The 26,936-nt window shown below is 40.4% G+C and overlaps 1 protein-coding gene and 1 long non-coding RNA gene across 2 annotated transcripts in view; one reads left to right on the top strand and one right to left on the bottom strand.

The window, feature by feature from the left end:
* Positions 1 to 1,693: 1,693 nt before the first annotated feature.
* Positions 1,694 to 26,936, top strand: part of LOC121288495 (transmembrane protein 114) — a 133,722-nt gene continuing 108,479 nt past the window's right edge. Inside the window, exons 1-3 of the mRNA XM_041207034.1 lie at positions 1,694 to 1,877; positions 2,097 to 2,177; positions 21,870 to 22,007. Coding sequence (XP_041062968.1) covers positions 1,694 to 1,877; positions 2,097 to 2,177; positions 21,870 to 22,007 — 403 coding nt within the window. The remainder of the gene's footprint in view (positions 1,878 to 2,096; positions 2,178 to 21,869; positions 22,008 to 26,936) is intronic.
* The window catches only part of LOC121288496, a 98,688-nt gene continuing 77,595 nt past the window's right edge, over positions 5,844 to 26,936 (bottom strand). Inside the window, exons 2-3 of the long non-coding RNA XR_005945367.1 lie at positions 7,324 to 7,458; positions 5,844 to 5,970 (exon numbers count right to left, since the gene is read on the bottom strand). This is a non-coding gene — a long non-coding RNA (uncharacterized LOC121288496). The remainder of the gene's footprint in view (positions 5,971 to 7,323; positions 7,459 to 26,936) is intronic.

The raw sequence follows: 26,936 nt of genomic DNA on the forward strand, positions 1-26,936 counted from the left end.
CATAGGACAAACTCTCTTAGGTAAGACCAAAATTGTACACAGTATTCCAGGTGTAGTTTCATCAAGGATGTAAATTATGAATTAAATAGAAGCCTGTTGTACAAATTGGTTTCCTAATATTTGGAGCAGTTATGATTTGGGATGTTTTGATTCAATATTTCCTGCACTTGGTTGTAATTGTCTTGTACTTGGTATTAATCATTTTTTATGTGTTCATGCATTGTGAGTATCACTGGCTAGGTCAGCATTTGTTGCCCATCCCTACTTGTCCTTGTGAATATGGTGGTGAGCTGTCTTCTTGAATTGCTGCAGTCCATCTGGTGTAGGTACACGCACAGTGCTGTTAAGGAATTCCAGGATTTTGACCCAGCCGCAGAGAAGGAACGACGATATAGTTTCAAGTCAGGAGGTGAGTGGCTTGGAGGGAAACCTGCAGGTAATGGCATTCACATGGATCTATTGCCCTAGTCCTTCTAGATGGTAGAGATTGCAGGTTTGGAAGATGCTGTGTAAGGAGGCTTGCAGTTTGTCCTATGAGGAGTTGCTGCAGTGCACTCTGGAGATGATACACACTGCTGCCACTGTGTGACAGGTCCTCTACTTTGCAGATTGGGACTGTCTGTTTCCAGTGTATTTCAGCATTCTCTGACTGTAAAGTGTTAGCAGAACTCTAATTACCCAGTTCTAACCAACAGTGATCAGCGCCAACAATTTTAGTGACTTGTGAACCTCCCTTAAGGAATTGTGTTTATTTTTTATCTGAGTAAGAAGTCGATGTGTTTTGTATTTATTAATGAGGGCATTTGGAGATAAACTGCCTTAAAAGGGAGTGCTGAGATTTAGCAACTGCTTTTAAAATTCTGAATGCAGTTTGCAAAATAGAAGTACCAAAATAAATGTGAAATACTTACTTATAGGGTTAAAAGTATTCCTATTTAAAAAAAACACTATTGTGATGCATACCAATCCTCAGAATAAAGAGGATTCAATTTGTTTAAATGAGATTGCATCTGTTTCGCTTCTGATCACAATTTAACTCCAAGCATATCCCCATTCTAACTTCTAACCAATGTTTTTCAATCCAAACATTAAGCTGTTTCTTTTTCTCCCTGTTTTCTCTGTTTATTTCAGATCTGCCGCGTTTCTCCCTCTTTTTACATTTACTGTGGAATTGGATTACCATGTTATCTTTTCACTGGAAGACCGCAGGAGCATTTCAAGTAGATCTCAGGTGTGCAGTGCCTGCTGTAAAACATTACATTAAAAGCAGCCCGCGACTCCTCAGCCCCCTCTTCTCTCTCACACACAGACACACAGCTGCCTAGCAAACTGAAAACTTCACTGTTTTGGGGAGTTTAAAGGCTTTTTGAGCCAACGATATGGGCTCTTCACTAATAACAATGAAGACAAATGGGCTGCTAGATTGTCCAGCTTTGCTCTCGAGGAATAGACATTAATCACAGCGGCAGTTTCACAGAGTTTACGTCTGACATACACATTTCATCCTCACGCCTCGGCGAATAACAGAAGCAGAGAGAGAGAGAGAAAACAAAGCACTCAGCACTGCAAGGTCGCTATTGTCTCCTCGAAACAAGCATGACTAAGAAGTGGTGTCATTGTAGGTTTTCTGGACTGGCCGCCTTCTCGGAGTAACTGCGGATTTGGACATTCTGCTGACTCTTCATTCCCCAGGATGAAGTTAACATTTGGCATGCTCTCCGTGTCCGTTGCTTTGACCGGTGCGATGAGCTTCGTATTTCTAGTGGTCGCAATTGGGACAGATTTCTGGTACATTATCGATGCCTCCAAACTGGAAACATTCTCCAATTCCTCCGACCAGCTCAGCTCCCATTCTGGGCTTTGGAGAACTTGCAAATGTAAGACAGTTTGATAGCTTAAATTCTGGAGAAATATATGTTTTCCTATTTAATATATTAACAGCATTTCTTTTAAATCCAAGAGATATTTGCAATAGTTCGTCAAACTGTCAACTACTGTAAGATAATATTGATCTTTTTCTTGTGTAACCTGCTCTATTTCAATAATGTTGCTTATAATGTTTCTGTTTACCGTGTGTTTTGTGTTTTTGTTTACAGTTCAAAGTAAATGTTTCCACTTAATTAATCCATTCTGGCAAGGGGACACAAACTTCACAGCCTCACAAAGACAACTTCTAAGTAAGTCTGGTAATGGGTTCTCATCTCCAGTTCATTAATGATCATTTAGAACGAAGTGTGAAGCATCTGATCTGTTGCAGCCATCGGCCGCTATGTGCAGAGCATATTACCAAATCATCGATTTCAATACAAGGAATAGTGAAAGGTATTCACCGTAACATATCACTTCCATTGGATGTTGAGTTAGAAATTAAATTCCCTCGAAAAGATGTACAAGGCTGGGGAAAAGTGGTAGGAATGTCTGACAGCCCAAATGGGCATAAGCATATTTGAAGGGTTATTAAGGAAACTGAAGACATTGCCAAAAGTCTATCGTGAAAAAAATGTGGAAAATTATGTGGGCTAAGTTCGGGCATAAGTAAAAAGTTAGGTAAACAGGATTTGTTTAGCTTGGGAAGGGTAACATGTGGATGGATGGTGTTACTGTAAACGGTACAGAAGGCTTTTCAATCACACAGAGTGAATCCAGAAGCGATTACAATTCTTTAATAGTGGTCACTGGGCAACTTGCGAGGGCACAGAATGCACACTACTCCCAGCAGACTACTCCGGGGAGTAAGCCTCGTACACCAGAGCCACCTACCTGGCTATCATGGAGAACCTATGCATGATGAATTTGGGCTCAGCTAGTAGTTCTGTCGAAGGGTCATGAGGACTCGAAACGTCAACTCTTTTCTTCTCCGCCGATGCTGCCAGACCTGCTGAGTTTTTCCAGGTAATTCTGTTTTTGTTATGGGAATTGAAGTTTGCTACCTGGTTTAAAAGTAACTGCAGTACCAAGAACCACTCAAAGGAGCAGTGTGATTAAATTTAAGTACTGAGGGGGGAAAATGGCAATTTGAATGATTTCTGGGGTAAAGATCATACAGCACCATCTGAAAGGTATTTCTTACAACTCAATGTTGCCATTTAGCATTTAAATGACCATTATAGTACTACCTCCTCCTATGACAGGTAATACAGGTTAACTGTGCCATTTTAACATTTGACTTCCTATAGGAAATGCTTATATAACAGGTTTCAGTGGAGCATATGAGATATGTAAGATATTTAATATAGACAATCCATTTGTGGTCATTAACTGAATGACAAACTGAGATCAAACAAATATCAGTAGGTCCCAGGCAATATTGATATGTTGTGGATTGTGCATTTTCAGTCTTTATTCATCTTTAAAGAATTGCTAATATCTCAAAAATCAGGTGTACGCAACATGCTGGTATCCAAAGAAGTTGTAACCAATAGCCAATAGAGTGCTGCACAAATATTTTAAGTGCATTTTTAAGTATATTTTCTCTCTCAATAACCCTTAATGCTTTATAGTCCCAAACCTGTCTGACTTGAATGCAATTTCTGGATAAGCTCCTTCACACTTACTCAGAGAATACAGCTGAAATCTTTCCATACAATAGATGATCTCTTTGATAGATGATCTCTAGCCTTCAATTTCTGTCACAAGCTTCCTTTCTCTATTCTATTTATTTGGCCAAGCACACTCATCCTCCTTCCTACATTCAGACTCATTGCATGGAGTCATTATTTCCCAAATCTGTGGGATCCTTACCTTCCTCCCAGTTTCTTTCTCCTAATAACTTTTAAAGCCCAAGTTGGGCATTATACAGCCATCATTTCCTGGTTTACCCAGCTTTTATTCTTTTCAGCTTATGGTGTCCTGGACTTTGGTCACCATGGCCTGCCATTCAAAAATGTTGAAGTCTAAATTAGACCTAAAATAAGATAATAAATGAATAAAATTGGCAACATTATTATGCTTAAGTATTTAGGTTGATTGTGTAATGTTTTCTTCTGTGGCTAATGTTATTTCAACGACTTTTAAAATCATAATTGTTATGGCAGGCGGATGGTAAATGCCAAGCTGCCCAAATACAGAGGGAAACTTGAAGCAGCTGCCACAACTATTTGCAATTTGTACTTATTTCGAGATGTGGGCTTTGAATTCAGTAAAAAGGCAGCCACCAGGTCTTATAGGTTTCTTACAAAACTAAATTAAAACTTTATCAATAGAAGAAATTATTTTAAGCACATACATAGATCTACAAATTACTACTATAATAATTTCTAAATCCTCTAATTAATCTAAACACCAGTTTTACCTCCATTAAGGCAACAATGAGACACATTGATTTTTAGAAGACCCAGGCAAAGTAACACACAATACCCTAAACAGTTGAATTTTTCACCTTCAGTTGGTTGTAGACAGCAGCTTGAGGCTTAGATGCTGGAGGCTTTTCACACCTGTTAGATTTTAGAATTCTTTCCCTTGCACACAGCTTTCTCCCCTTTATACATATTTTCCCTTTGAATGCAAATTTCCATTGTTTCACTATGTCTTTGGACTTTTACCTCTAATAATGAAAATCCATCAAAGTACCAATTTTACCCCTAATCTTTGGGGAAAATAAACACATTGTTTCTTAACTTCTCCTGGCCAGGTGAAATATTTCACCTCTGTCTTTTGAATTCAATCTACTCTGGTTTATTAAAAAATGCAAATGTTCCCTTTACATCTATGTTACCTACTTAACATTTCAAACCTAGCTATCTTCTGTTACATCAAAGCCTTCAGACCAGTTGCCTTTAATTCAGTTAAGTCCCACACACACGCACACACAAAGACTCTCAGACACTGACCCCACTATCACTCTCATTTACAATGAATTCCAATAACATTATGAAAATTATTATATCTTCCTGACATAATTTTAAACTCCATCACACTATATCCCATGGAGCATGGCTTCCTGATCTGCACTGTCATCAATTATTATAACCAACTTACAACTTCATGATTTATCAGTTAGAAGGTTAAATTGGTTATGATAAAAATTTTGCACACCAAAAATATGAAATTTCTCTTTAAGGAAGCTGGTATCAGAGTGACCATATTACAGAGTTACACATGTAGAAATAGCTGTGACTAGGAAATGTATGTGCCTAATCAAGCTTTATGTTTCACACAGTCTCATGCTGAAAAAAATGTATTATAAGAGTGAATATCGCAAATGGTTATCTCCTTGGTCAAGTGCTCACAAAATCCAAATAATATTTGCTGCAGACTCAAGACAGGAATGAACAGTAATTTTTAAATTTCTTTCAAGTCTTACACATTGTCCATTATTTCTTTAATATAAGTTTTATGTTGAGAATCACTGAAATGTTTGAAGAATGCAGGAATTTTCTGTAATTGACAATAAAGTAAGGAGGGAATGGAACTATAAGACTATTTGATTTGACTACTAAGTTGACTTAATGAAAAATGTTGAGTTGGATTTTGCTGTGGAAATAATGGTGAAACTGACAGCGCTCATCATTATTAAGTGTAAATTGGACAAAAACTATCAGCAATTGCACATACAAAATAAACATAGAAATTAAGAAGCTGCTGCTCAATTTACCCTGTTCCTCTAGAAGCTTTGCAATGACAGTTTTGCACTGAGAGACTTGGGTTTGAAATACATAGGTGGGCATAAATTTGCTGTACTTATGTTATATGTACATACCAAACGCACCAGAAAAAATAGGGCTTGTTTATTCCATTGAATACATTTTTGACACTATGACAAGTCTTAATTATTGTCAAACAAAGTCTTTGCCACTGAAAGTTAACTTTTACAAGCATGGAATCTCATTCCTTAAGATTTTAATCATTGTTAGAGGTTTCCAGCATCCGCAGTATTTTGCTTTTATTTAAGCAAACTAAACCCTGTTCCGTGGACTGTGTTTAAACAGTAACTTGCAAGGCGAGCAACCTATTGTAGACTGAGCTGTTATTCTGTAAGAGAAAAGAAAATTATCTCGTTGAAGAGAAACATGGAAATTAAGGCCTAGCTTGCTACTAGCAAATACTTCTGCAAAGACCTGTTCACAATCTGTACACTTCTTTCTGTGGCACCATTTTATGCTGGGTGAAATGGTGGTATCAGAGTATGTTTGACACTATTCTTACTCAGAAATATTTCAAACTCTTCTGATGTAATTTGTAGACCATATCTCACACCATCACCTCTGGCAACCCATAAAATGCAAACCAACATCTTGAAACCTCAATAGTTTTGGCACTTGTGGTATTGGGCATAGACTCAACATTTATCCACTTGCTATAGTTATCAAACAAAACAAGGTGCTCTTTCCCTTCCACTTCAAAGAAATTGTCATGTACTCATTCCACGGTTTCTTGTGTTTGACCATTTCTTTTTAATCTATTCAGCTCTTTACTTACTGCTTCTAGCTGTGCATAAGGCCTAGCCTTGCAAAATGTCAGCTGTACCTTGTCCTTTATCTTGACTTCAGCCTTGTGAAGCCTAATTTCATCATTTGGTCCTCCTTGCTCAAAGTCCACCTTGTATTCTCTTAATCATACTGAAACCTGGTTAATTTACAGAGAATTCTCATGAATGCCTAAAATGTGCTATGAAGGTTGAGTGCCTGCAGGTTTTCATGCAGTAGGTGACAGAGCTCCCTAATGCCTCTTTGGTGAAGTGCATTTTTCTAATATACAAAGGTTTCCTCACTAAGATCTTCATGGGACCTTTGTCCCTTAGTTATTCTTTGGGGTACATCTTCCTTAAAGGCCTGACTCTCCTTTGTTCCACCCTATGCTACTCCTACACCTTCATGATATTGTCTGTATCTGCTCCTCAGAAGCCCTCACAGAATCTCCTGCTAATCTCAGATCACCAGAACTAGTCAGAAGCAAATCCAAAGCTGTGTATGCTGAAATAAAAAAAATGTTTTAAAAAGTTAATCTCACCACAATAATCATTCCTGATACTCTTCACATTCTTTATGCTGAGAAACTCCTAATTTTCTCCTGTAACAACTGTGGGCAACAACTATGCCTTATATCTCTCATTCTAATTTCCCTCAATGCATTGTGAGTTTAAATCCTCTGGCTTTCATTAACATATATTATAACGAGCTAGGTGGGTTCTTAGTGAATGAATTGCAAAAAGGGCCAAGTCATTATTTGAAATGCAGGTATCGGTTCTGAGATGGGAAACTGGTAGAAGTTCTGCTCCATTTGCTGCCACACCTCAAAAAGTCCTAATTTTACTTGGAAAACCCACCAAAATTTGAATGTAATTATATGGCCTTTATAGTCTCCTTCTGAAAATAACTTTAGTACCTGCCAATCAGTCCAGGGTCCTGCTGTTTCATTTAATTTATCTGCAGTCCACTCTGCTACTTGTGTGCCATGTTTTTGCATGTCTCCATCTGATCAATGGTTGTTTCATTCTGAGTGTGGGGGGGCTGGATATAGCTGTAACAAAACAAAAAACGAACTCAAGTGCATAAATGCCATATTTGCTTCAAGCGTTTGCAGAGTGATTTGGCCAGAATTAAGTTTGGAAGCTATGGGGCAGGCTGGGATCTTGTCAATTGAGCATTGCACACACTTTGATGCATACGTGGGATGTCACAATATAATCTCAGAAAAATTCCAATGAAGCTTGGAGGCACTTAAGTTTACTTAAAATCTTAGTGTCTCCTTATAATGCTTGGAAATGTAATATCTCTGCAACATATACAAAATATATTTTCAGGAGGCATCACGGCAAATAAAAGAGGATTCCCAAAATTCCCATCTTTTACCATGCCGTCATTATGGAGATGTAGTATAAGCAAGGCTAGGCTCCCCACAGGGAGGAGGAAGGGAAAAAAAGCAGCAGCCTGGAACCCTTCTCTCCTACCTTCCAGCAATTGTAGTTGTAGAGACGTGACATCAGATTTTGATTATTTCCTAGTACAGATTCTGCTAAAGACATAAAATTATAAACATCGATTCTCAACTCAGATAAATGGGTCTCTTTTTTCACCTGCTCCAGCCTCATTGGTAAATGATAGTAATGTTGCTATAGATGTCGTCTAGACCAAAAATGATCATAATTGTTCCTTTCTTTGAAAACGCAATAGGCAGAGTTTTCTATGTCCCATGTCACTGGTAAGGCCTCACACAGCCGACAGGTTACTGAAAAATTGTGGGTGGCTTGCTAATGAATTTCCTCCCATTAAAATCATGGATGGAAAATTAACTGGCAAGGCACCTGTGAATTTCTGATATGTCTCCCATTGTATCTGAGGCCCATTGATGGTATCAGGCCTTGTGAAGTTCCACTCACTGAGTGACATCTAACTGAATAATATGAAACTTGACTGACACAAAACAGTGACATTACTAGAATGATAAATAATATGCCCCATAATGATGCTGAAATCATTTGAAGTTTGGTTATATACAAGGAATGTCCTTGACTAGTAATTTCTGTTCAAGTGAGCTCAAAATAAAGGCCCAAATGAATAACATTCATTGTCATAGAATTTAAAAATGCCCTAAAGCTGAAATGCAGTATGCCAAATGTATTGGGAATGCAATTTTCATATTTATTAAAATTATACATGTTTAACAGGACATTTATAACAAAAGAATGATGGAAATTCATACTACTTCTTTGTGTCAAAGTAAGTAATGTATTTCCTGTTTTCCTGTCAGCTAAACAATGTTATGATTCACAGATTACTGTGGAGCAAGAACTGGATTTTTTTCATCTTTCAACCAAATAGTGAGTCTCAGTGCAACTTGTGACTGTACCATGACCAATAATACCTCACAAGTATTTACCTGTAATGTGATAGACAGCTGTGACAAGCAGGACATTGGTATCACTGCACTTACAATAATGTGAGAGATGTTGATGCATTCGAAAGGGCAGAGGGCAGAACAAAGAAACCTTTAAAACCTGGCATTTCATCATCAGAAATTTGAAATGTCAAAGTAAATTTTCTTTCTTGGATTGCTAACTGCAGCAGTTGACAAGCGGCATATGTATGTACACTATTGGTGCCCACTCAATGAATTTGCAGACCATGGCCAGTATAACTGCCATGAATGTTGCAAACCACTTTGAACAAAATTATGATAAAAATTAGGCCATTCTAGACCATGCACTCAAGGAATCAATATAATAGTTGCATTAGATTGCTGGGCTATGAGAACAAATTAAATAACCTAAGGCAATTTTTCTGAGCAAGGTAAAATGTGAAAGGAGATATAAAGAAGGTTTCTGAAGTTATGAACATAAGACGTGGCACCAAGTAATAAACTTGGATATTAAAGCTGTGATAATAGATAGTTAAAGGACATGAGAATATGCTTTCAGCTTTAGTGCAAAAACCTGTTTCCTTTCACCTTTGGGAACTGGGCTCAAATCCCTTGTTTTTGCGAATAGCAAGGTTGCTGAGTGAAAGCAGTTGAACAACCTTAACCTAGTTCCTAGCTGCTGTGGGTAAACAATATGTAACTTCCTATAATTCAGCACAAATTGACTTACTTATGAGAACCAGGATTCAGAACTCCTCTAAAAATAAGATTGTCAGGACTGAATCAGGGCACTGTCACTCGACATCTGGCCCATGCTACAATTGACCTGGGACTATCTGATTCTGGCATGATTCCCATCACTAACATCCGCCATCTCGATTAACACAAAATAGTCACATGCAGCATTTCACACTTGTCTACATTAAATCTTATCTGCCATTGTTCTTCCAATTTACACACCTTGTTCAGTCCACCGAGTAGTTTCCAATTCCACTGCCCCTTCCACTTTAATATAATTTGCAAATCTGACCATTTGCATTGAATTTCCAAATTTTTGGTCATGTCTGAAACTTGGAAACAGCCATGTATGGGCCCAGCATTGAGCCCTGAGGCACCCCATTCTGACATGACTCTTCTAATGAATATTCATTATTTCCTACCCTTCAGCCAGCTTCATTTGTTTTATTACATATATGACATAGAGTAGAAGATTTTCCCAGGGCTGAAGCAGGTGTGGTCTAGTCAATGCTTTTCATTGCATGACCCCTTTTATTCTAATCTTCGAGATATAAAGGTCAGCATTCCATTAGCCTTTTTTGAATTATTTTTTGAACCTGCCCTTGATATTTTAATGATCTATGTGTCTGGACCCCAAAATCTCTTGGGATCTCCATTGTACTCTGATTTATAGGGTGCTTAATAAAATACCTCACAATACAATTGTCAGCAAAATTGAACCTCATGTTGTTGAAAAGGCAAGGGCAATGTGTTATGAATGCTGGACTTTACAAGTTTTAAAAGTCTCCTTTAACTTAAGGTGAAACACAGTATACTGGAAAAGGGGATAGTGGTAATACTTAACACCTCTGCCTGGAGAAAGCCATGTGATCTGGTTGCCATGGGGAAGAAACTTAAACAGAAACCTATTGGGCAGCATCTTACCTATGTCAGACGGGCTGGGTGGGAGCGGGTGGGGGCAGGCGTGGGCCAATTAAGCTCAGCGCTATCTGTGTGGGCGGGGGGAGGAGGGAGAGTTGGGGCCTGTGCTGTTTCGTGCATGTGCACAAAAGAGCGCAGTAAACTCCCTGAGGCATGGAGCTGCCTCAGGGAGATTAAGTTGATATTAAAATAATTAAATAAAGCATTAAAAAATTAAATAAAGCATTAAAAAAGTTATTTAAACATTTCCTCTCCAGTCACATGAGATGGGACATGTTTTTAAAGTTCAGGAATTTTTTTTATTTATTTAATAAAACTTTGAGGAAACCTCATTCTGCCTGTGGACACAGTTGGAGACCATGTCTTCAATACAGCGTGAAATTCCTGGCTACCATTCGGACCTTTGTGCCCTGGCCCCACACTTGGCAATACCAGGTTGTCCTTGTTGAATCTTCTGGAGGGCTTCCAAGCGGAGAGCTCATGGTACCACCCATCGCTCATCATAGACCAAGAGGTCCTCTATGTGATGCTAACGTGGTGATGTTGTTCAAAGTACTGCTAAAGAATGGGGTTACTCAGACTGTACTGTGGCCATCCATCAAGACAGTATGTGCGAATCTGCATATGTTCTTCACCTTGCCTTTGAGTTCTCGAAATTCTTGCAACTTTCGCTCTTGCTGATAAGTATCTAGCAGCTAAGCTCTTCAAGGCCTCAACTTATTCAATGAAAGTTTTATCTCCCTGCATTGGGTAGCTGGTGGGTATCTATGACAGTGTGTCGGCCATAGTTTGGTATTTACCCTGCACATATTCTGCAGTAGCATCGTATTGAATGAGCCTCGATTTGAATCTCTGGATTCGGGGCGGCATCTTTGCAATTTCTTTCGTGTTCAATAAGGATACCAAGTGGTTTGTGATCAGTTTTGATCTTAAACTGTGGGCCCAAGATGTAATCAGAAAATTTCTCACATGTCCAAGATGCTACAAGGGCTTTATTTTCTATGACAGGATAGCGCTTTTTGATCTTGGCTAAGGACTTTGATGCACAATAGATGGGTCTTCTTGTCCCATCACTCTGGACCTGTTGCTGATGCATCTGCTGCTACCATGGTTGGAAGTTTGGTATCGCAGTGACATAGGGTCTCTGAAGATGTTAATATTGTTTTGATTTTTTTCAAACGATTGCTGCTGATGCTCTGTCCAGCATTACGGCTGGTATTGTGTTAAAAGTTGTCTTAGAGGTTCATTTACTTGAGCTAAGTGAGGTAGGAATTTTCCCAGTTGTTTCGCCATACCCATATAAACCTTTGTAGTTTGGTGATATTCCCGAGTGGCAGGAATTTTTTATGGCTTTTCTCTTCTGCTTGTCTGCAGTGATTCCTGTTGTCTGTATGATATGGCCTAGGAATTTTATTGTGGGTTTGGAAAACTCACATTTCTTGCTGAAGAGTAAGCCTACATCTTACAGTGTTCTTAATACTTCTGTTACCCTTTTACCATGTTCTTCCTTTGTTGAGCCATGGATTAAAATATCATCCATGTGGCATATGACGCCTTCCGTACCTTCTAATATGTTGGACAATGTCCTTTGGAAAATTTCTGCTGCAGACATGATTCCAAAAGACAGATGGTTCAAACAGTGACACCCAAAGGGTGTTATAAACACGGTTAGGAGTTTTGACTCCTGATCCAGTGGCAACTGCCAGAATCTGCTGTTTGCTTACAGCTTGATAAAGATTGTACTCTTTGTGAGTTTGGCTCGGTTATCATCTACCGATGCCTTGGATCTATTTCTCATTTCACTGCCTTGTTCTGTTGCATCAGGTCAATACAGAATCAGATGGAGCCATTTGGTTTTGGAACTAATACCAACCAGAGCACCACCTGGGTGGTTTAGTGACTGGTGAAATAACCTCTTATGAAGCATCGCCTCTATCTCATTCCTGACCAGTTTCAGAAGTGGGTGTGGAACCTTCCTGGGTGTGAGTTTGCAAATGGGTTTTGCATCTATTTTGAGCGTGATGTTGTACACAGTTTTCAATTACCCCAGGCCTCTGAAGAGTTTTGGATATTCTCTTCTAAATGGGTTGTCTTGTTCTTGTTATTGACTTCACCAACTTTAAGGATTAGGTTTAGACCTATGCAAGCTTTCCTGCTCAACAGAGAGCATTCCTGATTTTGAATAACATATAGTGTCTCAGAGATTTTCTTATCTTTGTACTTTAGTGTTGCATCAAATTGACCTTTAAGATATAGCTTGATTCCTTGATTCAACCTTGGAGTTGAACTGATGAAGGTTGCAGAGTAATGTTTTTGCAGCCATTGAACTCTGTCAGACAAAACAGACGCCAGCCTCCGTATCCAATCTGAATTCTGTATGATGTCCATTAACCTCAATGTTAACGTTCACTATTGGCTTTTATTTTCTTTTAGGGAGGAGATTTCCTGTTTGTCTGGTTCCTGTATCTCTTGGATAGAGCTTCCTTTAGCAGATTTTTCCTTTTGTTTGTAAGCACAGGCTTTCTTGAATGACATACTGTTTTAAAATAACCAATCTTGCCACACCCCCATGGCACTGTGCGATTCGGGCATGGCATTGTTCGTGCCTGTGGACCTTCTTCCCACTACAGCGCAGACATTGGAAAATGACTTGCTGCCTTTGCAGCGTGCTTCCCTGGTTGCTACCATGATGTACTTTCAGCTTTACAGCCTACAAACTGAATGTCTTCATCGGGCTGTTCATGCGGTATTTCCCTCGCACCTCTTCCAAAGACTTTATTTTGCCTCCACTCTTCAGCCTGTCTGGCCAGTTGTACAGTTTTACTTAGCGTTAAATCTTCCCAAGATTATAATAAGTCAGAGAGGTTTTCATCAAAAACACCTACGACTATTCAATCTCTGATCAGGTTGTCTTTTAATGTTCCATACTCACAATTGTCAGGCAAACAGTCGAGATTATTGATGAATGGATTGATTCCTCCACTCTGTTTTATACCGTGTCGATTAAATTTTGTCCTCGCTATTACAATGATTCGATGGAGACTAAAGTATGAGTCAAATGCTCTGATGACATCCTCTTAGGAGGCTATCTCTTCGTTCACCCCCTGTCTGGCCAGTATGTTGCCTGTGATGCTACCCGACAGCATATCACATAGTGCTAACCTTTGTTCCTCTTACTCGCAAGACCTGAAGGGTTGTAGTACTGGGTGAAACGTCTTCTCCAGTTTTGCCATTGCACAGCCTGCCTGGGGCCCTCTATGCCTCTATGTTTTGGAACTGTTCTGGGAGACGTAGGGTAGAAGTCATTTCTCACCCTGGGTTGAGGTTGCCACTTGCCTTGCTAGTCGCTGGGATGTCCTTGTGTTTTCCTTCTCCAGTGTAGTTGCTGGGTTGGTCTCGAAGTCCTTCACCCAATACTTTCCATTGCTGCTGGGCTTCCCTTCAGGCAGTTTCCCACCATTTCTTACTGTTCCTCTGTGGGTGTCTTCACTGCTGCCACCATCTGTTACTGTTGGGTTTATCTTGGGAGACATTGGTCTTCTTGCTCTTGAAGAGATCTTGCTGGAGGCAATGGTTTTTCCTTCAAAACTTTTTTAATTATATAACTAATTATATACAAGGTTACAGAACATTGAAAGATAGCTACAGCTCCTCTCTAAGGTGCTTCTCACACATCTTCTCTCTGTGAGTGACATCACTATGCCATAGGTCCTTACGCACATGCCCAGTAGCTATTATTCGAGTTAACCCTTTACTCTATTCAAAGTAATCAGCAGCAGCAACAGCATGATGTGGAGAAGCCTGCAGGTGATCAGCAGACAGGGTGCAGCAGCAGAGAGGGGATGAGCAGAGAGGGAAGGGGCAGAGGGGTCAAGCAGGATGCAGTGCCTGCATAAAGGAGTGTACAGGCAGAGGCTGAACTTCCTTGATCTCACAGAATAACAGTGGTTCCAAAGGTTGAAATTTTCGTGTCAGTTATTGGCAGACATCTGTAGCTTCTTCTTTCACTTGCTTCTGGAATCAAGTCAACATGACTCAGTTTTGTATGACATTTGGTCGATATTTAATTTCGTCACCAGTTGGTTGGGAACTTCCCATCTCCCATCTCCGATGGCCAAGTATGCTGATAGACCACTGATCCCCAGTACTAACTGCAATAACCTTTCTTGAGCTGCTTCTTCCTGCACTGGATCTAGGTACAGGCCATAATGTTCCTACTGCTCACCACCTCAGCTACCTCTAACTATACCTGGCAGTAGTAGGTGTCCTCTTCCCATTGCAGTGGGAGATTAGCTCCACCTCGTCCTTACTGCCCCAGTTGTTAAAGCAGGCCACAACCTTTGAATGTCCTGAGTTCATCTTGCTACGATTGTCATCTCTTTACAAAACCTTCTTGCAAGTTCCATCTTTGAATTGGTCCTTTAAATAATTGAATTGAGATTGTATCATGTGGGTGCCCATCACTTGTTTGTTTGTTTCATATCTTCACAGACACCTTTATCTCCTTTGGGGAATAGAATTGTTGGAAGGATTATCAGACTGATTATCAACATGTTGAACTGTTTCATGTGCACTCCTTTCATGGCTAACAAATCCTGGGGTGGGACTTGAACCTGGAGTTTCTAGCTCTGAGGCAGCAGTGCTACTTACAGAGATATTGATCTCTGTTTATATTGAACATTCTGACTTGCCAAAAGATCATCAGAATTTTGTGCCCACTTTCACACCTCCCTCACCCAACTCAGAACCTACCTATAAGTTATTATTGAAACCTGTGTTTCAAATTCATTATTCATACATAGACAGGACTGCAGCCATTGTCTATATATCATGACAAAACAGTATTAATAACAGTATCAAGGGAAATGGGTCAAAAGCAAGTAAACGTAAGTACAGTTCAGCCATGATCTAATTGAGTGATGGAAATGCCTTAAGGGACTTAATGCCTGATCCTGTTCCTGTGTTCTTCTTAACTCAACAAAAAAGCATAATTCCAATTAAATTAATTTGGCCTATTTATAATATCCAGATGATATTAATACACCCAACATTTCAAAAAGTAAAAGCCCTTTAAACAATATGTCTTACACATATTAATGGTGGCAGTTTGACAATTGGAGTTCAGTTTGAAAAAATACGTGAGTAATAATAAGCTGGTGTCAGTAAAACTGTAATGATGAAGATGTCATATTATCATAAAAACCTAACTCATTCAGTAATTTCCTTTAGAGATGGAAACCGGCCATTCTTACCTAGACTGGGCATGAGTGACTCCAGTGCCACACCACTTATCTCTTACCTGCCTTCTGAAGTGGCCCAGCAAAGCCATTCAGTTGTATCAGGATAACCAGGAATGGGCAATAAACATTCCTCCTCACATCCCAAAAAAATGATGAGATAAAGTCAGTGATTAATTGCTCATAAATTTTATACAACTGTAATAAAAAGATTGCAGTGAAGTTATGTGGGAGTAGAACAAAAGAGGAAGTGCTGTTTCTCTCTTAGCCAATTGTCTTCCAGTCTGCTGCTGAATAGTCCAGGCTGCCTTATGTTTTTAAAGGTTGCATAGAAGTTTCCAGGTCGTTCAACTTCTTATTACACCACAAGCCCCACCAAGGTAGCTCCCTCTAGAGGTCACTTTTACAAATTAAGAACATCAAAAGAAAGTAGCAAATATGGAAGGAACTTTTTTTTTGAACCAAGAATGGAACAGATTATCAGCACAGGTTGTCGAGCAAGAAATCTTAATGGGCTTCAAGATGCAACTAGATAAGTTCTTCTCAAGAATATTAGAAATAGTTATGATGCGGCAGATGATGTGTCACAGGCAGATCGAATCCACAAGGGAAACTCGAACCCAGCTATCACAACGGTTTTGCAATTTGTGTTTATTTCGTGATGTGTGCTCTGAATTCAGTAGTAATAAATCCAGCAAGACTTTAGAGATTTTTTAAAGAAAACTAAATTAAACATTTATTAATGAAAGAAAAGATTTCAAACACATACAGAGGTCTACAAATTACCGCCACAATAACTCCTAAAACCCCTAATTAATCTGGTTTCCAGTTACACCCCCGTTAATGCAACAGTAAAAAATAGGATTTTAAACAGATCGAGGCAAGTCAACACTATAGTCTGGATAGTAGAATTCAAAGTGGATTTTCCCAGCTTTGGTTTCTGTAGACAGCAGGCTTAATGCACAAATACTGGGGGCTTCTCACACTTCTGTTAGATCTTACAAAGCCTTCCCTGACTCATAGCATCATTCTCCTTTTTACATGCTTCTCCCTTTAAATGTAAATTCCATTATTCCCATATGACTTTGGAACTTTACCTTTCTTATAATATAAATCTTTTTATGGTGCTAATATTGTCAGTAACCTTTGGGAAAAATAAACACACTGCCTGACCTAGCTTCTCTGGCTAGGTGTAAACATCCTACCATATCTTTGAAATTCAAACTGCCCTGATTTATCCAAAAATGCAAATTTTCCCCACCTCACATTCTAAGACTTCAGCCACGTTTACATATTTAGCATTTCAAACCTAGCTTCTGTTGATGAGTCAAAGCCTACAGACCAGCGGTATCCAATTCAATTAAATTTCACACACACACACACACAGAAACTATCCAAACCCCACTATTAACCTACTTTTATAATAAATCACAATAATATTATGTGAATTGTTATACTTTTATGACAACATGCACTGAGATAATACTGTGGATAGTGGATGATGGATAGAAGGTCTTCTCCTGCCTAAATCCATTGCTATGTAAAATCTGACTCAAATCCCAGTAGGCACCAGCTTCCCATAAATAAGCAGACCTGTTGTGACTAATTTCCCCTGAGCTCTGTGCGTACTGAGTTTTGGGGTGCAATTCAGAGTTATTAGTAATTGGAGAACTGTTACACTGAAGATGGATTTTCTGTTTGGGACCAACTTTTGTAGGATGGGCCAATTAATGACCTTATGCTTGCTGTCCAATTAAAGACAGCAGTTGAGCTCCTGACATTGGTGGGCCCACAGGAGGCTGTCCAGCACTGAGAGAGCTGTAGCCTGCCCACAGGGAACCAACAAAACAACTTATGATGAAATTCCCACTGAGACCCACTGGAAAATCCAAATTTATTTAAACTTTGGTAAGAAGTCCAATTAAAACCCATGTCTTAACTATTTTCTTTTGAAAGATTACATGAATTATGACTAATTCTCCTTAATAAGACATCTCAGCTTCTGAAGCATGCAAGTTTTTGACTAATGTTACATTCATGAACATAGTAAAAGTATACATGGTCATAGCATGAGAAAAAGCCTTTTGACTCATCTCATTCATATGAATTCTTTGCAACATCATAGGGACAACATTTAATGCTGCTGTTGTTGTAGTGTATGTACAGTGGGTGGGATCCCAAATCCCAGGGACAAGGTAATCAAATTAGTTGGAGTTAGGCCTTGCATTTATGGTGGTGAAACTGAGGCCCCATCCCAAAGACACAGTGCTGCTTGGAGGGAAGAGGGTGGGAAGTCCAAATTGAACAAATTGATAAAGTGAAAGTATGTAAAAAAAATTTCCTCAGTGGCTGCAGGGCTATGTTTCAACATTTGGGGCTGGATTTTTCACCGAGTCAAGGTCATTCGGAAGCCCTTTAAAAATTGCGGGCGGATTCTGCTCCTGGGATTCCCGAACCTATTCTTGGGCTGTCTGATTTTTGGGAGTGCCTTTAAAAGGTGCGGGCTGGTTCGTGTCAAAAGCCCACACACCGACAGTCCCGATCAGGCCGGCTCCATTGCGGGGATAGGAATCTCCTACTCTTTTGCAATTTTGATGGAGTTGGGCCAGGCTTTTAAAGAGCCGTGGTTCACGGCCCCTCAGAGGAGTCGTGAACTTCAGTCTGCATGAGTGAGTTTAAAAGGTCTTCCTTATGCCCCCTATGCCAAGGTAAGGACCTTCACTCAACACCACCATGGCCCCTCATGCCCCCCTATGCCAACTATGCCCCTCCACCCACCTCTATGGCTCCTCATGCTCCCTATACCAAGCTATGGCACTTCTATGATAAAGGCAAAATACTGCAGACGCTGGAAATCTGAAACAAAAACAAAAAGTGCTAGAAGAACTCAGCAGGTCTGACAGCATCTCTGGAAAGACAGAGTTAACGTTTCAAGTCCGTATGACTCTTCTTCAGACTAAAGAGAAGTAAAAATATGGTGAAATATATACTGTTTAAGGGGGGTGGAACAGGTGAAGCTGGATAGAAGGCCAGTGATAGGTGGAGGCAAAGGAGAGATTGTAAAAGATATCATAAACAAAAGGTCGAAGGGGCGTTGATGGTGGTGATAGTGGCTAAAGGAGATGTGAATGGTGACATTAAGAGTAGAAAGCAGGATAAGCAAGTGACAGATGGCCCTAGTGGGGGTGGGGTGGGGGGAGGGGATGGTGTGAGAAAAATGATTTAAAAAGGCTAAAAGGTGGGGATAAAACAATGAATAAAAATGGAAATAAATTTAAGAAATACTAAAAATAGGTGGGTAAATATTATATATATGTATATAAATTAAAAAATAAATATTTGGAAAAAGGGGTATCAAAAAGGGGTCAGGATGGAGGAGAGAGCTCATGGACTGAAATTGTTGAACTCAATGGTAAGTCCGGAAGGCTGTAAAGTGCCTAATCGGAAGATGGGGTGCTATTCCTCCAGTTTCCGTTGAGCTTCACTGGAACATTGCAGCAGGCCAAGGATGGACATGTGGGCATGAGAGCAGGGTGGTGTATTTAAATGGCAAGCGACAGGAAGGTCTGGGTCATGCCTGCGGAACAGATCGAAGGTGTTTCATCAACACCCCTTCGACCTTTTGTTTATGATATCTTTTGCGATCTCTCCTTTGCCTTCACCTATCACTGGCCTTCTATCCAGCTTCACCTGTCCTACCCCCATTAACCAATATATATTTCACCATATTTTTACTTTTCTTTAGTTCTGAAGAAGAGTCGTACAGACTCAAAACATTAACTCTCTTTCTCTCCACCGATGCTGTCAGACCTGCTGAGTTTTTCCAGCACTTTTTGTTTTTGTTTATGGCACTTCTATGTCTCTTGACCCACGATACACTGTAGAGAACAATAGAACCCTATAGTGACAGTAGAGTGTTTTAAAAAAAAGCTTTAAAAAGCTATTCATTCATTACTTTCCACTATATTTTTTTAAAAAGCCATTTCACTATAGGGCAATATAAGTATCAATCAACCAGACCCTTTAATGTATCAATAACAGAAACATTAAGCCCTTGAAACCACTTCACCTTATGGTAAATAAACATTGTGAAACTGATTGTAGAGATCAGAAAGCTAGAGCTATCAATCAAGCAACTTTTTCTCTGGGTCACAGCTGTTTCTACAAGAGTAATGGATGTCTGGGCTGGCCTTATTATGTATGTTTGGCTGAGAATTCTCACTGACTCCTACTTTCTGCCGCTGTTTTGAAAATTCAGGTCTTGATTTTGTACTACCGGAGCCTTCACCAGGCCCCAGAGTTGGACCTCAGTGTTAGCTCTCAGCAAACGCAAGCCCAACTGTGTCAATCCAGGGCATATCTGGCTGAAGCCTGGAGTAGAATGACCTAAGATGTGAAACTCAATTAATGATTTGTTCCATCCATCTGGGGTGAGCAGAATAAACACACTTCTCCTGGCCTCTTCAGCATCTTTGATGAAACAAAAATCTGACAGATCCAGGTTCTGCCCCAAACTGTAGACATTCTGCTTCACCACTGGAACATCACCACCTTGTGAAATAGCATTTTTAATCCTCACACATTTGTGCCCATCAGTGATTTATGCCTTCAAGACTCACCCGTTCCATTACTTTCCAGGGTACTGCTCAATATCGGGTAGCAATGTTAGAACGCAGTTTATGACTTTACTCTGATCCTGCCATACGGAGTGGCACTACCTTCGATTTGAGATCCCCTTCCACACTGGTGGCCTGGGTGTTTAATTTGTATTTTTTCAGTTTTAGAAAGAAGTTGGAGAGAGGGCTTCTTCATCTTGGGGCACCCTCTCGCTCACTTACTTTGAAAGACATACTACTGTTACTTCCAAGCTGGAGGGCATCCTGTTTACCCTCCAGCTTCAAGAACTCACCCTCCTAAATTGGAGGGCGAGCTGGTCCTCTGGCCATTCGGGGGAAAAAATCACAGATGGGTGACTGTTCTCTATATCTGACCCACATTTGAACTTGCCGGGGGATTCCTGAAGGCTGCAAGGAAAATCTGGCCCCTGTGTGGCTTTTGCAATTTTAACTATTAAGGAAGAAGAAAATGAATCAATGTCTGAAGAAAACAATTATTATAAGCTCATGACAGAGATGACAGTCTCTCACGAGAGCTATACTTTACCCACTGTCAAGCCTAATACTGAGACACAGATTCCTAAAGGTCTCATCCAGCTTAGTTTTAACACATACCAGAGTCTGACTGGGACCTGACTCTAGTGTTATACTCAAAGATTCTAGTCATTGCACATTGCTATAAAATGCATTCTCATAGTTCTGCTCTAAATCTACAGTTCATTACTTTTACTGGTCTTTTATGGGTTTCTTCCTGTTTTTGTTTCTTACATCACTGCTCATTAGGACTTCATTCTCTCTAATGTGTTTGACATTTTTTTTATTGTCCATTCTCTTTATCTTCAATCATTTTTAAACCTTAGCCTATCTACGCCTTCACTATTCTAGTAAATATTTTGCTTCTCCATGCTTTTGCTCCTCTTCCTCCAAGTCTTGCTGGTTCGGTTGTTGTGTGCAGTCTGCGAACCAAGTAGTTTCCCATCTGCATGCTCAAGTGTGTTATCAGAAGTGGAAAACATATTACTGAGAGATAAAAGAAAACACTGAAAAGCAGTAACTATTTCATTCTGGTCTGGAAAATCACAAATTTATATGGTAGAGGGAAATGAAACAATACACACAGAAAGGTTGGATTCAGAAACATCAGCATGCCAAGTTCAACAATTGAAAGTCCAGGAATACAAATTGAATAGCAGCCTTCAAATGGAATTGGATAAATACTCGAAGGAGAAACAAATTGCAGCATTGTGGGAAAAGAGCAGGGGAGTGGGCCTAACTGGATTGCTCTTTGAAAGAGCCGGCACAGACTCGATGTGCCTTCTTCTGTGTCTGTGATTCCAATTCTGCCATTCCCATTATGTGGGTAACTATCTAACAGATCATTCAAAGGGTTGATTTTAAACATATTTGCCACAAAATCTAATATGACTTGGTATATACTCATGGAGATACAGGTCCTGATCTGATCCACAATAACTTGGATATTTCCAATTTTGCAGAAAAGCACCTTGCCTTAGGATTTTTCAGTTGGATGAAAAAGATTTGATTTTTGCTTCTCTTACAGATATGCATGGAACATTTGTAGTTCTGCTTCCACTCAGTATCATCCTGATGATTTTTGGAGGAATGGCTGGATTTATTAGCATTTTAGCACGAGCCTATGCGTTACTGCTATTGACCGGAACTCTTTTTCTATTTGGAGGTAAGACTAACTTAAAAATCAAGCCTCTTTTCCTTTTCTTAGCTTATTTGATTCACTGATCCCTGCTCCCCCACCCCATCATCTCAAGCCCGCCCTGTTATTGTCCCTGAGATATCCTCTTCTGGCTCTGCACAGGGTGACTCCTCATCCTTGCTAATTTCAGATTCTAATCAGCTCCATCCAGCTCCCTTTGCCTTCGCTCCTCTGAATTGACTACTCTCTTACCATCCCTAAATTACTCCCTTCATATAAGCTCTCCTATTCATATGTATGGGTTCCCTTTCAGCCTCACCATCTTGAGTGGGCTTTCTATTCCTGTGGTCTCGAGCACTGACAAAAGTAACTTTGACCACTGCGTAGTATTCCTCACCACCCACATCCCTTTAGCTACTTCCAACCCAGTTCCTTCTTTGTGTGCCTCTGGAGAAAACTCTGCTTCAGTCTCTTAAAACTGCATTTTCCAATTTCCAATTGCCCATCCCTTGATGATCCATTATCCATCATTTGCTTATGGATGTTGATTTGCTCTACTACTGCCTCCCCTCCAATTTTGCCACTTTTACCCCCAGCTAAGTCTTCACTTTGGTCATCCTCGATGACATGGCACTCACCTATGCTTCAAGAGGGCACAGATTTAAGGTAATTGGCAAAAAAAGCAATGGCGACATGAGGAAAAAGTTTTTCTGTGGAGGGTGGTTAGGATCTGGAATGTACTGGAATGGAATATCTGGAATGAGAATCAATCTTAATAATTGAACTCTGAGCAGCTGCATTTCACAGATGACGTGGTATCTGCAGGATAGGAATCTCAGTCTATTAGAATGAGAACAGAACCAAGAGGTTTCACCTGTAAGGAAAGATTGAACAGGCTGGCTCACATTTCTCCGGAAAATAAAAGACTGAGGCATGACATGATAGAGATCGTTAAGATTATGAAAGAGCAACATAAAGATCCGCATGGACCTACTGGGCAGAATGGCCTTTTTCTGTACCTTAAGGTAAGGTGAGAGTGACTGCCCTTGACATCAAGGTAGCATTTGGCTGAGTATGACATCAAGGAGCCCTAGCAAAACTGGAATCAATGGGAATCAGGGGGAAAACTCTCTGCTGGTTGGAGTAACACCTAGCACAAAGGAAGGTGGTTGTGATTGTTGGAGGTCAATCAACTCAGTCCCAAGACATCACTGCAGGAGTTCCTCAGTGTAGTGTCCTCAGGCCAACTATCTTCAGCTGCTTCATCAATGACCTCCCTTCCATCATAAGGTCAGACATGGGGATGTTTGCTGATGATTGCACAATGTTCAGCACCATTTGCGACTCCTCAGATACTGAAGCAGTCTATGTCCAAATGAAGCAAGACCTGTACAATATGCAGGCTTGGGCTGACAAGTAGCAGGTAACATTTGCACCACACAACTGCCAGGCAATGACCACCTCCAACAAGAGAGAATCTAACCATTGCCTCTCGACGTTCAATGGCATTACCATCACTGTATCCCCCACTATCAACATCCTGGGGGTTACCATTGATCAGAAACTGAACTGGACCAGCCATATAAATGCTTTGGCTACAAGAGCAGGTCAGAAATTAGGAGTTCTGTGATGAGTAACTCACCTGCTAATTCCCCAAAGCATGTCCACCATTTACAAGCCACAAGTCAGGAGTGTGATGGAATACTCTCCACTTGCATGGAGGAATGCAGTTCCAACAACATTCAAGAAGCTTGAAACCATCTAGGACAAAGCAGCCTGCTTGATTGGCACCCCATCCACAAACATTCACTCCCTCCACCACTGTGGCACCAGTGTGTACCATCTACAAGATGCACTGCAGGGAACTCATCAAGGCTCCTTCGACAGCACCTTCCAAACCCACGACTGTTAATATCTAGAAGGACTAGGCAGCAGACAATGGGAACACCACCACCTGCAAGTTCCCCTCCAAACCACACACCATCCTGACTTGGAAATATATTGCTGTTCCTTCACTGTCACAGGGTCAAAATCCTGGGACTCCCTCCCTAACAGCACTGTGGGTGTACCTATGGGCTACAGCAGTTCAAGAAGGCAGCTCACCACCACCTTCTCAAAGGCAATTAGGGATGGTCAATAAGTGCTGACCTAGCCAGCGAAGCCCACATCCCATGAATGAATAAAAAGAAACTTTTCAATACTGAACTGGTCCTGGTACTTGTTAAGTATATACTTGCCCTCTAATTCTTCATTGCAAGTTTGGTAGTCTGCTTACATTTCTGTTACCCCATATATTGCTGCATCTGGACAACTGTTTCAACTTACTTTCCAGGGAACACATGTCTAACTTGTTGAGTTTCTGAATCATCCTTTATGCCATTTTATGAATCGCCTTCTGTGCATCGATATTCTTTTGATGGTATATTGCTTAGGAATACGCCCAATGCACCATTGTAGATGAGTTATAGGTATAGTAGCAAAGCATAATATATAGTATAATTTGCAATGGAGAATTAGAGAGCAAGTATATAATTGACAAATACCAGGACCAGTTAAGTATTGCACAGTGTTTTTCTATTCGTTCATGGGATGTGGGCATCACTGGCTAGGCCAGCACTTATTGCCCATCCCTAATTGCCTTTGAGTAGGTGGTGCTGAGCTGCCTTCTTGAATTGCTGTAGTCCATTTGGTGTAGGTACACCCACAGTGCTGCTGGAGAGGGAATTCCAGGATTTTGAGAAATCACTAACTCCTGGAGGATAACTTCTGGTTATTGTGACAAATAGAAAGCTGAATTTAAAAGGTGCAAGTAAGCATAAGTGCCCTAACCAGGGAACGACACTGGAATCTGCAGTGCACCCTGGGTCTGCTGCTCAGTGTCATTCTCAGCTTTGCACGATAAAGTTGACAGAGTATGAGAAAGAGGGTTTGGGGGACAAGGGTTTTGTAGCACTGGAGGATTTTACAGAGATAGAAAAGAGCAAGGTCATGAAAGGATTTCAAGTTGCAGATGAAAAATTTAAAATGGGAACCAATGTAGGTCATAAGGATAGGCATGATGGGCGTTCAACAGATTAAGGGCAGGGGAGTTTTGAATGAGTTTAAATTAACAGTGTGGAAAATCGGAGGCTAGAAGACAATTGAAATGGTCAAGTTTGGAGCTGACAAATTAAGAACGTGTGAGAATTTCAGGGGCAGATAGACTAAAGTGGAGGCAGAATTGGGCAGTGTTACAAAGTGATCAGTCTTTCTGATGGAGCTTGGGGTCAAGTAGGATGCTGATGTTACAGATTGTCTGGTTCAACCTAATGTGGCAGATGCTGAAAATGTTGGCTTCAGTTTTCCCAAAGCTTAACTGATAGGAATTGTGGTTCATCAAAGATGTTCATTGTGGACACATTTTATATTTCCAAGACAATGCGGATAATGTTACATTCAGAACAGAATAAAATCCATCTGGCAACCCTTTGTCCACATATTTGCTCTGTATAGGGCCCTTCATTTTCCTTGAAAAACTAACCTGACCACAGAGCTTGAAATCATCTGTAAATTATGAATAATGCTAACAATGAACAAACTGGGGATTTGAACAATTTGTTATGGTTGCCACAAGGTACCCAATAAAGATTTCTCTTGTGGTCCATTTGTCGCTGCCATTCCCATCACCACAATAACAACATGCATTTATTTAGCACCTTTAAAGTAGTAAAACAGCACAAGTTGCATCACAAAAGGATAATAAGATAAAGGTTGTCTCCAAGCTGAGAGAAGATATCAGGACATGTAACTAGAATTTTGGTCAAAGAAATGCCTTAAGCATGTTCTTAAAGGAAGAGAGAGAAGTAGAGAGGTAGAAAGGTTTGCAGTGGAATTGCAATGGTTAGGGCCTTATCTTCTGAACATATGGTCATCAATGATGGGATGAAGAGACTTGGGGATTAACAAGAGGCCAGTTTTGGAGAAATGCAGAGCCCTTGGATGATTGCAGGGTTGGAGGGAGTTACAGGAAATGGCAAGGGTGAGGCCACAAAGGGATTTAAAGACATAGATGAGAATTTTAACTTGGAGACGCTGTGAGGGATTGGGAGCCAATGTAGGTCAGCGAGCAGATGGCTGATGGGTGAGTGGGACTTAGTGGATGATAGATTGCCTGAAAAATGGCTCTACCCTTTTGTAGGCATCCTGCGCTGCAAACCTATAGGATAGAACACAAAGGGGGTCCGAGGGGAACCCTCCTCTCATGTGGCACTTCCTCCACTTCACCGCTGATCACCAAGTGGGTTTAGAGCTGAACTGCTCAGTCACTTAACTGCAGACTTAAGTCCCTACCTTGTGGCTTTTACCTCCATATTTTTGCTCATTGATTAGTTGCCCTGCCCTTTCATCCTTGGCTAATGGGTTGAGATGACTTCTGAGCTTCCTTGAAGACTATCAGAAATGTTATTCCCCAATTGTAAGAAAGCTCTTTAGTTTAACCCTAACCCTCCTTTAAAATATCATTAAAATGCAATTCCCAACTCCCAGCACTAATTTGATCCTGACACCTGAAGCTATACTAATAAGAAGAGCTAGGAATATTGGCTGAAAGAATCCTATTTTCTTCTAAAACTCACCAATGCCATTTTGGTATTGAATGATATTTTGCTGCATTTCCATATGGATTACACAAAATGGTCTTCCTTCACTCAGGCTGACTGATCACGTGGATATTCAAGTGAATATCAACATGGCCAGTCAGGTGTGGCACATATTGGAGCAGAATGAAATTCCCCCTAAGGTTGTTGAATTCAGAGCCACATCTCTCACTGTGCTAGTAAGACGTTTTCATTTCTGATTCAGTCATCCTTCCATCTGTCTGAAATTAAATGATTTCTGTGTGCAGCCAGTGCTCCCTGTACTGCTCATTAGCTCATGTTGCAGGCATCTACAGGGGTCCTAATATCCTTAGTGGCCACA

Source organism: Carcharodon carcharias, chromosome 15 (genome assembly GCF_017639515.1).
Source record: "Carcharodon carcharias isolate sCarCar2 chromosome 15, sCarCar2.pri, whole genome shotgun sequence".
Classification (NCBI taxonomy): domain Eukaryota; kingdom Metazoa; phylum Chordata; class Chondrichthyes; order Lamniformes; family Lamnidae; genus Carcharodon; species Carcharodon carcharias.